Raw genomic sequence first — 16,410 nt, forward strand, 5'->3', positions numbered from 1 at the left:
ATCAGCTCATAATCTTTGGGAATCGCTTCTGGACACAGAGAGAGTGACTCAACAAGAGTGATACAACTGTTGTCACCAACTTGACATAATGAGTGCTTGTCACAGATTGCTTGGATTACGTCAGTGGGAACCAGGGTGGAATTGGTAAACTGCCGTATGCGATCTTGCTCCTTTTGCGATACACAATCATTCACCAGATCACCATGAGGTCGTCTTGAGAGTGCATCTGCATCGAGATTGTTCTTCCCAGGATGATACTGGAGAGTAAAGGAGAAAGTGGACAAGGCAGACAGCCACCTGTAGCTGGTTGCATCCAACTTGGCTGACGTTAAAACATAAGTGAGGGGGTTGCTGTCGGTGATCACTTTAAAACTGCTTCCATAAAGGTAATCATAAAACTTTTCCGTGACTGCCCACTTCAGGGCAAGGAATTCAAGCTTGTGAGCAGGACATCTGGCCTCACTCTTTGACAATCCTCAACTGGCATATGCGATTACTCGAAGCACTCCCTCTTGCTCCTGATAGAGTGATGCACCTAGTCCGGTAGTGCTCGCATCTGTATGCAACACATATGGCAAACCAGGATCTGCAAATCCTAATACTGGTGCTTCTGTAAGTTTCGTGATAAGTGTTTCAAATGCTCGCTGGCAGTCAGCTGTCCATCGCCCTCCAAAATGCTCTTTGGGATCAAGGTAGGTCTTTTCGTTACTTAGCACCTTGCGACTCTTCTGAAGAGGAGGATACCCCACAGTTAGCTAGTTCAATGGTTTCACCAGCTTCGCATAGTCTTTAGTGTCTAAGAACACTAGGACTTCTGAAAGGTGGATGTCACCCATGCACTTCTCCATCAGTCTTTGGAATGTGCTGGGAGCATTAGTGATGCCCTGCGGCATTCTATTGAACTCCCAAAATCCCAAAGGGCATACGAAGGCAGTCTTGGGTTTGTCTTTCTCTTCTAGTTCGATCTGGTAATACCCAGATTTGAGATTAAGCACGGAGAACCATTTTGAACCTCGAAGTGCTGAAAAGGTTTCCTCCAAATTGGGTAAGGCATATGCGTCTTTAATGGTCTGCATATTTAACTTGGGATAATCAATGCAAAGCCTAATATCGCCGTTCTTCTTCCTTACTACAACAATAGGGGAAGAGAAAGATGATTCTGACTCACGAATGATACCAGCTTCAAGCAATTCCTCCAGATGACGGCGGACAGCTTCAAGATCGTTGGGATGGATCGGTCTCGCTTTATGCTTGAAGGGGGTTTCGTCGTGTAGCTTGATGCTGTGTTTTACTTTGTCTGTCTGTCCAACATCCATGTCGTGCAATGCAAAAACTTCAGGCATAGCGCACAGTTTTTGAGTGATTCTCCTCTTCCATTCCTCTGGCAGACAGGAATCACCGAAGTCAAAGCAGAGGTCTTCAACAGATTTTACACAAACACTTGACGCTGAGCCATCAGACGGCACAATGTTGTGTGACATCACTTTCTGTAAAGCATGAATGTCTGCAATCACACTCTTGCCGGGGATGATTACGTCATGCTCGGTCTCGTTCTTTATCACCACTGGAACTTTTCGTGATGGGTGCTGAGGTAGGTTTAGTAAACAGCTGGCAACTAGCAGTCCTCCAGGAAAAGGTGAATACGAAGGAGGTTCCATCACAGCCCATCTCTCTGCTACTTGTCTTCTTACACACACCACTCCTTTAAGAACGACATTTTGACCAGCAGGAACAACAACAGGAAGCGCACCAGGCAGCCTAACAATGCCTATGTTACTGTTTTCTGTCTGTTGGCGCCTGTATTCGATGGTCTGAATCACAGCTCTGTAACCAAAATGGAATGGCTTGACAGACTGAACTGTTGGCTTCAAGATATTTGTCATATGCAAGGTCCAAGGTGTTCATGCCTATTAGCACCTTTGGCTGGGCAGTACCACCAGTTTCTGGAATTACTAAAGCAAGGGTCGAGACTTCAACATCAGACCCAAGGAAGTCTCTGGGAAATGTGACCTTCACCTCAACATAACCCAGGTAAGGTACTGATTGGCCATTGGCTGCTTCTACCTCTAGTAGATTATCCAAGGATGTTATGCTTAATCCAGGCAAATTTCTCTCATAAAAAGACTGGGAAATGGTTGTTACTTGGGACCCTGTGTCAAGTAGACAAGGACAAGGGTTCCCTTCAATGTTCACTTAGGCAGTGCACTTTGTGCCAATAATCCTTTGGGTAGGCCAACTGGATGGCATTTTCCATAAGACTTGAAATTGTTCACATTGTTTGACTTTTTGAGACTTGCTTGACAATTCACAGCCCTTGTATGTCTCGCTACAAGGACTGGCTGGTGTTTAAAGATTCTGAAACACTTGGACCATGCTGAATGTCCCACAAGGCTTGACACTCTTTCAACTGCTTCCTCTTTTCAGCTACCAGGAACGGATTTGGATAATTTTCACAAATTGAAGCAACATGCCCATCCTCACCACATCGAAAACAATAGCCTGGCCTGGGCCTGTGATGCAGCTTGTGGTCAGCTATAGGTGGGTTCTCTCTGCTTCAGCTCAAGGACAGCGTTGGTTGACTGCGACACGGTTTGTCCTGTCTGTTTACTCCTTTGCTTTGCAAGCTGGCTCTGGAGCTTGGCAACTTGCCGTTTTAATTCAGCGACCTAAGTCTCTTCTGACATTTCATTCTGACTTTGATCAAGAGGGTTAGCATTGACAATATGGGAACTTGCTTTTTGTCTCTGTATGCCTAGGTGCTGTCTCATGCGACTTTCCTTGGCAAAGTGTTTGTTCTCCTCACTGCGCAATTGCAAGAGTAAATCAGGGAATGGAGAAGGTCTGTTCCTCTTATGTTCAAGCTAAAGATTTGCTTTTAGGATGTCGTCCCAACAGCCTCGACAGAATTGTTTCAGAAGTTGTCGGTCAGCTTCATCCGCAGAAATACTGCCTCTTTTTATTACTTTGAGAAGGTTGTGTTTTGTAGCATATTCAAAAACTTTGCAAAACGGTCATCACCGCCCTCTACCGTATCAAAAGCTGAGTCTAAGATATTAAGGTAATCGGCTGGTAAGGCTTTTGCACCTAACTGCTTGACAATTTCTGATGCTGGTGGCAGTAGGCTGTCTAAGATTCTCCTAGACCGATGCAAGTCAGAGAGTGAAGGGTCTTGAAGAATTAACTCTACACTGTTTCGCCAGGTGTCGTAATCAGCTTCCCCAGTAGGACGGGGAACTTTACCTGAGAATACCCTTAGCCTAAACAATGCATTAGAGGGTGAAATGCAATCACTTTTCACAATGTGCTCGACAACCATTCTTTGGACTTCAGGTGGGTTCTTTACTTCAAATGTTGGTGAAAAGTTTCCTGTAACCAAACTGTGGACTGTATCAGAGTTGTGTTCTCCTGAATAATCGGTTTGCTTGGGTGGAAAAGTTGTCAGAGGAAGAAGGATTGATCATTTGGGATGAATCAGTCAGATTGTCAGCAACGGAAACAGTGGCTGAGAGAAGCTGCTCTTTCACAAGTTCATCAAAAGTTCTGCCATTGAGCTTTGCTATTCTCTTCAGTTTATCAAAGTAATGGGCCGTAGCATGTTCAGTTACTGATGACATATAGACATTTGACAGAAGCTTGAAAGTGTAAGTCAACAAGGGTTTAAGAGTCACTAATGCAGAACAACTACTGTACTCTACAATTACTTCTTTATGGTAAGGCAATTTTGGATCGTCTATGCGAATGTGTCTATGAACATGACCATACTTGTTTAGTAATTCAGTCAGGTCTTCATCAATTTCTGTGTTTGTCAATCCGCTATTTATCACTGAGTTTTCAATTATGATTTTTTCAAGCTCAACTACTTCCATGTTGACACTATTTGCACCACTTACAAATTTTAAGCTATTCTCCTGGTCTTGTGTCTAAGATTTCGGAAAAAATTTGACTATAACGCCCTCCTGGCTGGCTCGCCACTTTTGTGTAGCCGTATATATAGGATACACGGTTATGGACCAGATCTCTAGGTTCGCTAGGGAGGGCAGGGAATAGAGAATGCACCTTAATAATCAGACAGACCAGGAAAATGACTTTTACCAAGATGGTTTTGTTTACTTATAAGGAAAAGGTTTAAATATGCATACACGTGGAACATAAAACAATGAAATAAAATGGCAATGACACAATAAAACAGTATAATGCAAAAAATGGTTTTCCCCTTCTTTCCTTTTAGAGAAACTTTAAATATGTTGAGCTCCTTTGCAGTTATTTGATCTAATGATATTATGTTTTGTTTCTATTTGTATTATATATGCTATATTTTTTATTAATTTGTATTTAATTTAATTAAACTTGCTTTATAATTTCTAATTTTGGAGCTTTGTTTCCTATGAAGTTGTTCAATTTCTTTAATCCACGAAGAAATGTACAATTACAGATACTCAAAAAACATTACATCAAAGAAAATAAATATATACATGAAAATATTTCAAAACTGGTCAAAAGGTACTTTAAATGAATAGGTCTCAGCCTATGGAACAAATGTATATGTGTGTAGGGAAGATAGTCCTTTAAATCTAAAAAAATGCAGAAGTCTTGGAATGATGGTTGCAATTGCTTGAGGTGCTCAATAGTGCAACATTCAGTTCTGTGCAATTAGGGAATTAGTGAAAAATACCAACACAGCTGGATGAATTCCACTTGTGAGAGCAGATATGGCACGGATCAATTGATGAATCAAGAATTCTCTTCTCTTTCGTCTCTCTTTAGGGTTCTCAAACTGGGAGGCTTGCCATCTCAGGATCACAGCTTTTCTAGCTCTCAAAAAAAAACCTGACCTGTTCATACGAACAGCGCCATGAACATCGTAAACAATTAATGTCTTTTAAACTCAACATGTCAGAAATATATTACCTGAACTAGGTAAAAATTACTATTTAAACTTAATACACATGAGCAATCATTTACATAAATGATAATCCATTGAAAAGCATTAAGCTCTTCAGAAATGCAATGCACACAGCTACAATATATCACACATTCCAACCAGGCAAATTGTTGTATTCCAACAATAAATGTATATAAACTCACAAAAAAAAAAAAAACACTTTTAAACATGAATAAACTTAATCACTCCATTTCAGAGAACTAAACATTATTTTGAAACTCCCCGAATCCGGGGGTTTCAACACAATTAATCACATCGGGTGCTACTGGATCCACAATCGACTATCATCCACTTCAATATCATCAATCATCGCACTTTTAATCCTCTTTGAAAAACACTTGCGATCTGCGAAGCACGTGCTCTCCGTGCGATTACTTCATCTCACCTCTGTGACGTCATGCATCATAATAATAGCGGTTTATTTATTTAAACTATTTTATTTTAACTATTTATTTTAACTTTTACAAATTATTATATTTTTGTTAGTGTTTAAGGTGAAAATATAATTATTGCAAATTATATTTTTTCTTCTAATCAGCTCAATTCTGACCTGTGTTACACTTGTAAATAAAAAATATGTGAAGAAAATATACTAAAATTACCACTGGTATTCTTCCAATACGATGAAATAAGGTGGCTAATATTTTGGGTAAAATGGGTATTAATATGCGGTATTAATACAGAGGATTGTGATGAAGAATCTGGCAGTGACAGCATTATCTGAGTGTTTGATAAGCTTTTAGACAAAAAATATATATAATACTTGTAGTGTGTGTACCTACAGGTAGAACCCAGCTTACGAAGTAAATAGGGACTGAAAAAACAGTCGTAAGTCCAACAGGTTGCAAGGTGAGAAGAGGTGAGAAGAGTGACCACTCTATAGATATAAATAGGCATGGTAAACACATTTACAATATGGTCCGGCACTGTGTGCTGTAGATGTCCTGCAGGTTAGGGATCTCAGTGTGGATGGTATTTTCAGCCTCTGGAGGGCTTGCCTGTCCTGCCTGGTGCTGTTCCCGGACCAGGAAGTGATGCTACCCGTCAGAACGCTCTCAATGGTGCAAGTGTAAAAAGTCTTTAGCACCTAAAAGAGGGTAGTTTAAAGTCCCTTAAGTGTCTCAGATGGTACAGGCGCTGCCGGGCCTTTTTCACCAGGGTCTTTCGCCAGGGTTTAGAGGAGCTGAAATTGATGTCAATCACCTTGCATGAGGACTTTAACACCATAAAAATTAAAAGCGTGTTAACCGTTCCCCTACTGGGAGACGTATCCAAATGTTTTATTAAAGCGTGAGAGGCTCGTTCGAGAAATGGCTGACGAGGTGATATTGGTAGCCAGTTGTAGCGATGTGATACAACACGTTCACGTTTCGGCAGTAGAACAAGCGATGTTAAGTTGAGACAGCCTGGGGAAATGGTGTACTAAATAGATGTCACTTCCCTGTATTCCTACATAAACAGTACTTACCCTTACCCTTTAGAACATCCTATCTTCATCTAAAAAGATTTTGGAGATCCTAGAAATTACTTTGGTTTAATCAGTGCCACCATCTACCCACACTATGGTCTCCTTTTACCTTACAAATGCGCACACAGTAAATTAAAATTTCCGTTGTGCGTACATGTACGTGTACGCACAACGTAAATTTTAATTTACTGTGTGCGCATTTGACAAGGCTAGAGCGTTGACAGGGCTTTGGGTAACGGTAGAATTTAGAAAGGCCTTGGAGATGTGGTTCAGGGTGGCGAAAATTACAGAGGTATGGCACTTTGATAAAAGTAGTAGCAAGTCTGTGTTCGTGTATTTTTAAAAGAAAAGCAGGAAGCCTTGGGTTACCTGCCCAATGTGCCTGTTTAGGAAAGCAGGGACCCCAGTCTAGAGACAGGAGGCTAAACTTTGTCTTGTGGACGACGGAATCCACTGGTGTGGGTGAAGGTATGCTGCGTGTTAGTCTTTCTCGCGCTGATGTAAAAGATTACTAGAATGGATTGCACATTGTTACATTAATCAAAATTTTTACCTCTAATTTGACTCCAATTTATAATAATGATTTAACTTGAATATGTCTAATTCAAGCTGATCACCTTATTGGTGGTATTTCTTCTTTAATTTTAATAGATTATTCTAAACATTCCGTATTTTCAAATAATCATTAAGTTATGGACACTTATGATTTCTTCATGTCATCTAAGGGAGTTTTTCCTTGCCACTGTTGCTATGTCTTGCTCATTAGGGATAAATGCACACCTTACACCTTAACTCTTAAAATTCTGTAAAGCTGCTTTGAGACAATGTCTGTTAAAAAGCGCTATAGAAATAAACTTGACTCGACCCGGAGTCGCTTAGAGCCTTGTGCTTGGCTAACGATACCTGCTCACAGAGGCACATTGGCCAGCCTGAATCTCAGTCAAAAGGATATAATGGTAAACTAATATTATTTAAGTAGGCCGCTCAATGCATGCTCATGCATAAAGAATAATGTATAATGTATGCCACTTACTTATAACTTAATAAGTCAGTGATGGTCAGAAATCAGAAGGTCCCAGACATTGTGCTCTATGCTCCATCCATTCATTAACCTTAGGTTTGTACTATCCTGCTCATAGATTTGCGGTAACATCAGGCTACATAATCAGCTAGATATAAATAATTTTAGAAAATTTCTGAATTTATTCGCCAGGCAATAATCAATAAACAAATGTCAATCTAAAACAAATAATAGAAAAAGTTACATGATCAGCATAAAACCAAATAGTTTAGCAATACAGTTTACACAAGAACTGTGTAGTCACTGTACCTGGCAATAGAGACACACAGAAACTGTGTGGGAAGTTCTGACTACAGAAGCCTGAGTGTTTTGAGTTCTAAATGTTTTGGTAAATTTCCACAAATACCCAAACTACGGTGGCCGAGAAGTGCAAAACACACTGACAAATCAGAAAACAAATTAACATTTAGAAAACAGTAACAAATCCAAAAACAAAATAACAAATCCGGAAACACAACGACAATTCAGACAAACCGGAAAAGGTAGGTATAGTTTGGCTATTCGCACTCTCTGCTTTAGGAGATCACTCTTCGAAGAGAGTGCTCTCACTCGCGGCTCGGGTCCCGCTCTCGCCGAGGCGAAGCGCCGCCGTAGTTCATAGGGCTCGCGGGTTGACCTAGCAGAAAGTATGCAGACAGATGAGTCCTCTCCAGCCTCCCCTGCCAGGCCGTGCTCCCGCTGAGGTGTGTCTTTCTCCCGGTGCACGTGGCAAGGAGCTCTGGTTTCCTTCCTCCGAGGAGGGAGAGATTTCGGATGCTAGCGAGCCCGCGGGCTCCTCATAGCCGGTGCTTGTTTGAGGAGCTCCTGGAGGTAGTGACGCGAGCCATGTCCAAGCTCGAGAAAGCTTGGGAGATAGGGTGAGAAGCAGAAGTAGGGTGTTCCCAGCAAGCTGAATAAGCGTTTCCTGCGTCCCGTGTCACACCCTCCACGCCGGGGCCTCAATGAGGTGTCCAGGTCTTGGGAGACCCCAAATACGGCCCATTCTCTGCAGGGCGTCACCCCGGCCGCTCTGAAAAGGTCTGGGGCGTTGGTTTGCTGATCAAATGCTTCGGCACAGGAGGCCACGCTGTTAGCCCTGCCACAACATATGCTTTAGGGTCTTCCTCCATTTACGCCCAAAAGGATTACTGCGGGTGGGGGAGATCCGCCGCCTCTCCGGAGCTACCAACAGCTGCAGGTCATTGCTCCAGCCAGGGTTGGTCAGAGGCCGGCCTCAAACGTTTGATTCCCCTGAGCAATTTCCGGGCAACCTGGGAAGGGCTGCCGGTTGTGTCTCCGTGGGTCCTGTGGACGATGGAGGTGGGCTACATGATTCAGTTTGGGTCCTCTGCTCCACCATTTAACGGGATGTGTCCCACCATGGTGGGCCTCAGGCAGGCTTTGGTCCTGGAACAGGAAATGCGCACCTTCTGAAGAAAGGGGCCATAAAGGTGGCTCCCCCCCTTGGTCAGAGAGTCAGGCCACTATAGCTGGTACTTCGTGGTTCAGAAGAAGGATGGCGAATCCAGGCTTTGCTTTTGGGGGCGAGGTTTACCAATATCGGGTCCTTCTCTTTGGCCTAGCGCTCTCGCCCAGCACCTTCACAAAGTGGCTTTTTGGATATATGGAGGGAACACGCGTTTCTGTCTCAAGGCCCCGTCTTGGGAGCACCTTGTCGTGGCGTAACACTGACAACAGGCGCTCACAGGGTGGGGGGTCATGAGTGGCTGTTCCACCCAAGGTCAGTGGGACGAGCTGCATTGTTCATGGTACATAAACTGCCTGGAGATGATGGCTGTTTTTATTGTCCTCCGACAATTAATCCGGGACCTGAGGGGTCACCACATGCTAGTTTGTGTGGACAACATGTCGGTGGTCTCATACTTTCATTCCCCTTCTCTCCAGCGCATATCTCCACCTCTCCAGGCTCTTCTCAACCTGCTCCCTACTCTCACCACAAATCACAATATCATCCGCAAACATCATAGTCCAGGGAGACTCCTGTCTGACCTCGTCCGTCAACCTGTCCATCACCACTGCAAACAGGAAAGGTCTCAGAGCCGATCCTTGATGCAGTCCAACCTTTACCCTGAACCAGTCTGTCGTACCTACTGCACACTTCACTGCTGTCACACTGTCCTCATACATGACCTGCACCACCCTCACATACTTCTCTGACACACCTGACTTCATCATACAGTACCACAGCTCCTTTCTTGGCACTCTGTCGTACGCTTTTTCTAAATCCACAAACACACAATGCAATTCCTTCTTACCTTCTCTATACTTCTCCATCAACATCCTCAAAGCAAATAAGGCATCTGTGGTGCTCTTCCTCGGCATGAAACCATACTGTTGCTCACAGATGGTCACCTCTTTTCTCAGCCTGGCTTCCACTACTCTTTCCCATAACTTCATGGTGTGACTGATCAACTTAATTCCCCTGTAGTTACTGCAGGTCTGCACATCTCCCTTATTCTTAAAGATCGGTACCAGCACACTCCTTCTCCATTCCTCAGGCATCCTCTCACCTTCCAGAATCCTGTTAAACAATCTGGTTAAAAACTCCACTGCCATCTCTCCTAAACATCTCCATGCTTCTACTGGTATGTCATCTGGTCCAACCGACTTTCCACTCTTCATCTTCTTAATCACTGCTCTCACTTCCTCCTTACTAATTCTATCTACATCCTGCTTCACCAACTCCACATCATCCAACCTTCTCTCGCTATGATTTTCCTAATTCATCAGCTGCTCAAAATACTCCCTCCACCTTCTCAACACACTCTCCTCACTAGTCAACACATTTCCCTCTCCATCCTTTACTGCTCTAACTTGCAGTACATCCTTCCCAGCTCAGTCTCTCTGCCTGGCCAATCGGTATAAATCCTTTTCTCCTTCCTTAGTGTCCAACCTCTCATACAGCTCCTCATATGCCTTTTCCTTGGCTTTCGCCACATCCCTCTTTACCTGCTGCCGCATCTCCTTGTACTCCTGCCTACTTTTCTCATCACTCTGTCTATCCCACTTCTGTTTTGCCAACCTCTTTCTCCTTATGCTCTCCTGCACTTCCTCATTCCACCACCACGTTTCCCTGTCTTGCTTTCTGTTTCCAGATGTCACACCAAGTACTTTTCTAGCTGCCTCCCTCATGACTCCTGCAGTAGTTGCCCAATCATCCAACACCTCTTCAACACCACCGAGCCTCTGTCTGACCTCTTCCCTGAACCTCACACTACACTCTTCCTCCTTCAGTTTCCACCATCTTATTCTTCTTTCAGTCCTCACTCTCCTCCTCTTCTTCTTTGCCTCCAAAACCATCCTACAGACCACCATCCGATGCTGTCTAGCTACACTGTCCCCTGCCAACACCTTACAGTCTCCAATCTCTTTCAGGTTGCATCTCCTGCATAGCACATAGTCCACCTGTGTGCACCTTCCTCCACTCTTATACGTCACCCTATGATCCTCCTTCTTCTTAAAATACGTATTCACCACTGCCATTTCCATCCTTTTAGCAAAATCTACCACCATCTGCCCTTCCACAGAGCTCCCTCCATGCGGAGGTTGTATACCGCTAAATTGCAGCTGTTCTCCATGTGGTGTGAGCACCACAAGTTGGACCCAGTCAACTGTCCAGTTGGGTCAGTTCTGAAGTTCTTACATGAACAGTTTGCAAAAGGGTTGGCCCTGTCCATGTGTTCACGTGTCCACTAAGGCAGCTTATAAGTACCCCACCAGCGGGGCAGTCGCTAGGGGAAACACCCTCTCGTGACGCATTTCCTGCGCAGCACCCGTCGGCTGAGGCCGGGTTACGATCCAGAGTGCCTGTGTGGGATTTGGCTGTCATGCTGGGGCTCTGTCTGAGCCCCCCTTGCGAGCCTTTGGCCGAGGTGGCCCTTAGGTACCTGTCGATTTAAGACCGCCTTCCTTTTGTCGATATCCTCCCTTAAAAGGATCAGGGACCTACAGGCCTGGAGTTTACCCCTGGCATGGCCAGTGCATTCCTCTACTCTAGAGCTGGGTATGTACCTAAGATCCCTACGGCTTCCTCATGACCTGTCGTGTTGCAGGCATTCTGCCCTCCTTCCTTCCTAGTTTCAGACCAGAAGAAGTAGAATCGAATCTGCGAGCACTGGATATGTACCTCCACAGGACGAGTCCTTGGAGGAGGTCAGAGCAGCTGTTTGTCTGCTATGGCCCTCATAGGAAAGGTTTTCCTGCCAATAAGCAGACTCTCAGTAGATGGATTGTAAAAGTGATTTCGGTTGGTTACGAGTCCTCTGGTCTTCCCACTCCTTTTGGAGTCAAGGCTCATTCGACCCAGAGTATGGCGGCCTTTACGGCCTGATCCGCAGGGGTGCCCCTGCGAGACATATGTGACGCTGAGGGTTGGTCCACCCCGTTGACCTTTGTCAGGTTTTACGACCTCAACATCGGAGCCACTCCAAGCTTCTCTGTCCTGCACGATGGTGTTGCCCAGAAATTTTAGGCAGGGACTGGTCAGTATGGGGCGATGGTATACTCGTTCTCAACGCGTTTTGACGCAGCTCGAGTTCCTGAAAGGGAACGTCTCTAAATTACTGATGTAACCCTAGTTCCCTGAGGGAAGAAAACATTGTCGGTGAACACAATCCTCTAAAAACTCTTTAGGTCAAAAAAGAAGTCATATCTAAACATGATCCAGAAGCGCAGGCATTCCTCTCCTTAAAACCATACCTACCCATCACCTCCTCATCCCCTCTGTTCCCTTCACTTACATGACCATTAAAGTCTGCCCCAATCACCCATCGTTCTTTCCTAGGTACACCATCTACCACTTCATCTAATTCACTTCAGAATCTTTCCTTCTCCTCCATCTCACAGCCAACTTGTGGAGCATAGGCACTGATGACATTTATCATCATCCCTTCAACTTCCACCTTCACGATCATCACCCTATCAGAAACTCTCTTCACCTCCACTACACTCTTACTGTACTCTTCCTTCAGAATCACCCCTACACCATTTCTCTTTCCATCCACACCCTGATAAAACAGTTTAAACCCACCTCCAATGTTCCTGGCCTTACTCCTTTTCCACTTGGTCTTCTAAACACACAACATATCTACCTTTCTCCTCTCCATCATATCAGCTCTCTCTCTCCCTTTACCCGTCATAGTACCAACATTTAAAGTACCAACCCGAACCTCCACTCTCCTACACTGCTCCTTTTCCTGCTGTCTCTGTAGACGTCTTCCTCCTCTCTTTCATCTCCTTCGGCCAACAGTAGCCCAATTTCCACCAGTACCCTGTCGGCTAACGATACCTGTGGCGGTCGTTGTTAACCCGGGCCTCGACCAATCCGGTATAAAATTCTCATTTGTGATCCGCATATTTGATTTGGCACATGTTTTACGCTGGATGCCCCTTCCTAACGCAACCCTCCCCATTTACCCGGGCTTGGGACCGGCACTAAGAGTGCACTGGCTTGTGCATCCATAATGGCTGGGTTAACTAGAAGCCTGTACTATTCAATTCAATTCATTTTTATTTGTATAGCGCTTTTAACAATGAACATTGTCTCAAAGCAGCTTTACACAGATAATGTGGTGATTAAAAGTAAATATGTTCTTTGTAAGTACGTTTGTCCTTGATGAGCAACTGTGGCAACGAAAAACTCCCCGAGATGGCATAAGGAAGAAACCTTGAGAGGAACCAGACTCAAGAGGAAACCCATCCTCATCTGGGTTGCACCGAATGTCCATTTGAAGCAGATATGATGATCAGAAGCGAACTGTATCCTGAGTCAATGTAGCAGACTGTTGACATTAACTACAGTCCAATCCATCCTCAAAGCGCCCGTTCTTACTCCGGAATTTCATGGAACCACCCAAGGTGTTGATGAGAAACCGTCTGAAGCTGCACAGAGTGGCCTCCAGTCGAAGAAAACACTATCCAGAGGCAGGCCTGGACGAAGTGGGAAAGATCCACGGAGGGGAGAGGGGCAGGAACAGTGGTCACTGGAGCCTCAGGAGCATGTTTAACTCGACCGAGAGAGAGAGAGAGAGAGAGAGAGAGAGAGACAAGAATGGGACAACATTCCTATTCTTAAACTTGAGCAACTTGTCTCCTCAATCCCCAGAAGTTTGCAAACTGTTATAAAAAGAAGAGGGGATGCCACAAAGTGGTAAATATGGCCTTGTCCCAAATTTTTCGAGATGTGTTGATGCCATATGACAGGTCTATGTTTCATTCTGAATAAAATATTGAAATGTGAAACTTTCACATCATTGCATTTTGTTTTCATTCACAATTTGTACAGTGTCCCAACTTTTTAGGAATCAGGTTTGTAATAAAAGCTTTGCAAACCCTTTCTTGGGACAGGAGGTGACCTAAAAACCAAATGTCACCTAGCCTAAAACCAACACCTGGTATGGATCTTCTCAGGGCCAACCCTTATGTCAGTAGGAAAATTTGCCCAAACCTGAGGACTGTTCAACTGATATGGGACTGAGATCATATTTCCAATCACACTTAGATCTTTAAAATGCTACCAAACATGTGGAGGTAAAAATGCATACATTCCTAAAATGTAATTATTACATTATACTAGGGATGAGTGAGTACAGCATTATCTGTATCTGTATCTGTTAACCATATGAATGATCCGTATCTGTATCTGTACTCGGAGTTGGTGGGGCCTAACCCGGAAGTAGGCGGGGCTTGTCTTGAAACGGGCGGGGCTTTAACCTGTATGTTATTTTAAGCATGCAATTGATATGGGTTGATCAGAAATTGTTATATTTATTGCTGATTAGAAAAATATTTACAGGACAGCATCAGGATTGAGCTTCAGATCAATGGTTTTGATCATGATACAGATAATTCATATGATTAACAGATACAGATAATTCATATGGTTACCAGATACAGATAATGCTGTACTCGCTCATCCCTTGTGTGTATGTAGCTTAATAATTTTGTAATATTTATAACACTAGCTTACTACTTTTATTTTTATTTTTTTATGAAATACAGCAAAAACGTGTCAGACACTCAGTGTCTGGTTACTGGTTAGAGACAGCTGAAGGTTTAAAAAAGAAAAAAAATCTCCGACAGGCAGAGACGCAAGCACCAAGTCTGAACGAACCCACGTTTACCAGAACTCTACTGGTTAGTAAGTACGTATTATTAACGTTACAACCTGAAGTAAAAAGCTGAAGAAACCCTAAACGTTAACGGAAAAGAGCCGCGAACCCGAGTGACTGAGGAAGAGACAGAGAGCTGTTGTGTGTGTGACTGTGAGTGAGCAGAGCGGAATCTGTATGTGTGTAGGGGAGGGGCGCTGTGACTAGCCTATCACAGAACGCTGACACAATCAGATACCCAATGATGATTTTCATTCAATCCGAGCACAGATATTCACTCGTATTACTCGTATAATACTCGTACTCGGCCCAAGTGCTTTATCCGTACCGGATACTCGTTTCAGCCGAGTATCCGGCTCATCTCTACATTATACAAGTATAGTAGCTTGAATTTTGCGAACTTCTAAGTCACCTTTCCATGACCCGGCCATCTCCCCAGGAGGGGAAGAGTGTGCTCAAGGATGGGTGAGTGGGCAGCTGAACAGATGTCTTTTTCTCCTCGGATTAAAGAGATAATCTTATCAGATTAGAAAGTTTATTGTTTTGTTGCATAGCAGTTCTCGGGGTCTGGCCTCATAAAGTTGCATGTAAGTTCTCAAGGTCTGGGATCAACAAGGGATCCTGACCATCCTTACATTGAAAAGGGACAACAGTGAAAATGACAAACTAAAAATCATTGTAAATGTCTAAGCCTCAACCATCGGTTTTAGATCATGGCTTTTCAATGGAAAACATAACAAATGTATTTGCTAAATTTGTGTAAGCAGTACACACTAACAACATGCATAAAAATGCAGTACTTTCACAATTATTTTTATTGAAAAAAAAAAGAGTAAAAAAAACGCATCCACTGCTGCAAATTCTGGTTTATTAGGAAAGATAAGGCTCCACTGAACAACATGCCGTAAAGCATTTTTGCTCCAGCCAAACAATAGTGTTGTAATTTGTGTGGTATTCTTTTGTCTGCATCACAGTACTTCAATTGTTTGTATATGTTTTGCAGCGACGCATGAATACCATTTTACTAAAGCAAGAAACCCAGTTAAGACAACTCCAAACCTCTACACAACAACCTCAACTGTGCACCTATATCATCTGGAGCCTAAACTGCCAATAGTCAATAATTGTCTAACAACATGACAAAACATTTAAAAAATGCTAATAAAATTCAACCTACTCACCAGAGATGCATACTAATAATTTGCAGCGCTCCTCAGAGGCTGTAATTCAGTGGTACTACTCACTGGTCTGGAAGTGGTGAACAAACCCTTTTCCGGGCTGAGACAAGCTAGCTAGTTATGGGGTTGGCCGACCTCTTCACGATGTCTAGCTTTTCTTCAAAATGTGTTTTTGAGTATGTCCTAACCCAAATCAATTTATTTCTCGCTGGCCCTGTGAGGCAATTATGAAATCTGATTGGTTTAAGAAACAGATCTGTTGGGAATATTTTTAATGCTCAATGAGCCAGCAGTACAGACTTTGCAGGTCCTGGGCAGCTTAGATTGACATGGCAGGACATGTCCCAACTGATTGGACAAAAAAATCTACCATCCACATACGCGTACTGGAAGCAGTGCAGCCAAGAGAAACGCTGCGAAATGTAGGAAATAAATTAATACAATTTCATGGAACAAATATTAGAATTTAGGTTGTAAATGTAGGACAGTGATTCTGATAGTGTTTAGGCCAGCAGAGAAGGTTAGCTGGCCCTGACCTCCCACCACTGCCTGAACGGCTTTCTCCGAGGTCACCTGCATAGGTGCTATTTTAATACTGAAGCTTTTTTTTTGTAGCTTTTCATTAAGTCCTG

At 43.6% G+C, this 16,410-nt stretch overlaps 1 protein-coding gene across 8 annotated transcripts in view; it reads left to right on the plus strand.

The window, feature by feature from the left end:
* The window catches only part of reln (reelin), a 515,746-nt gene that overhangs the window by 147,636 nt on the left and 351,700 nt on the right, over nucleotides 1-16,410 (plus strand). For 2 of the 8 annotated variants that reach the window (XM_046864389.1, XM_046864390.1), the window contains exon 1: nucleotides 14,243-15,065. The exons of the other annotated variants lie outside the window; for them this stretch is intronic. In XM_046864389.1, the coding sequence (XP_046720345.1) occupies nucleotides 15,062-15,065 (4 nt within the window). In that variant the 5' untranslated portion in view covers nucleotides 14,243-15,061. Of the gene's footprint in view, nucleotides 1-14,242; nucleotides 15,066-16,410 lie in introns of those variants that run through there. 8 annotated transcript variants of the gene reach the window in all.

This window comes from Silurus meridionalis, chromosome 13, assembly GCF_014805685.1.
Source record: "Silurus meridionalis isolate SWU-2019-XX chromosome 13, ASM1480568v1, whole genome shotgun sequence".
Lineage (NCBI taxonomy): Eukaryota > Metazoa > Chordata > Actinopteri > Siluriformes > Siluridae > Silurus > Silurus meridionalis.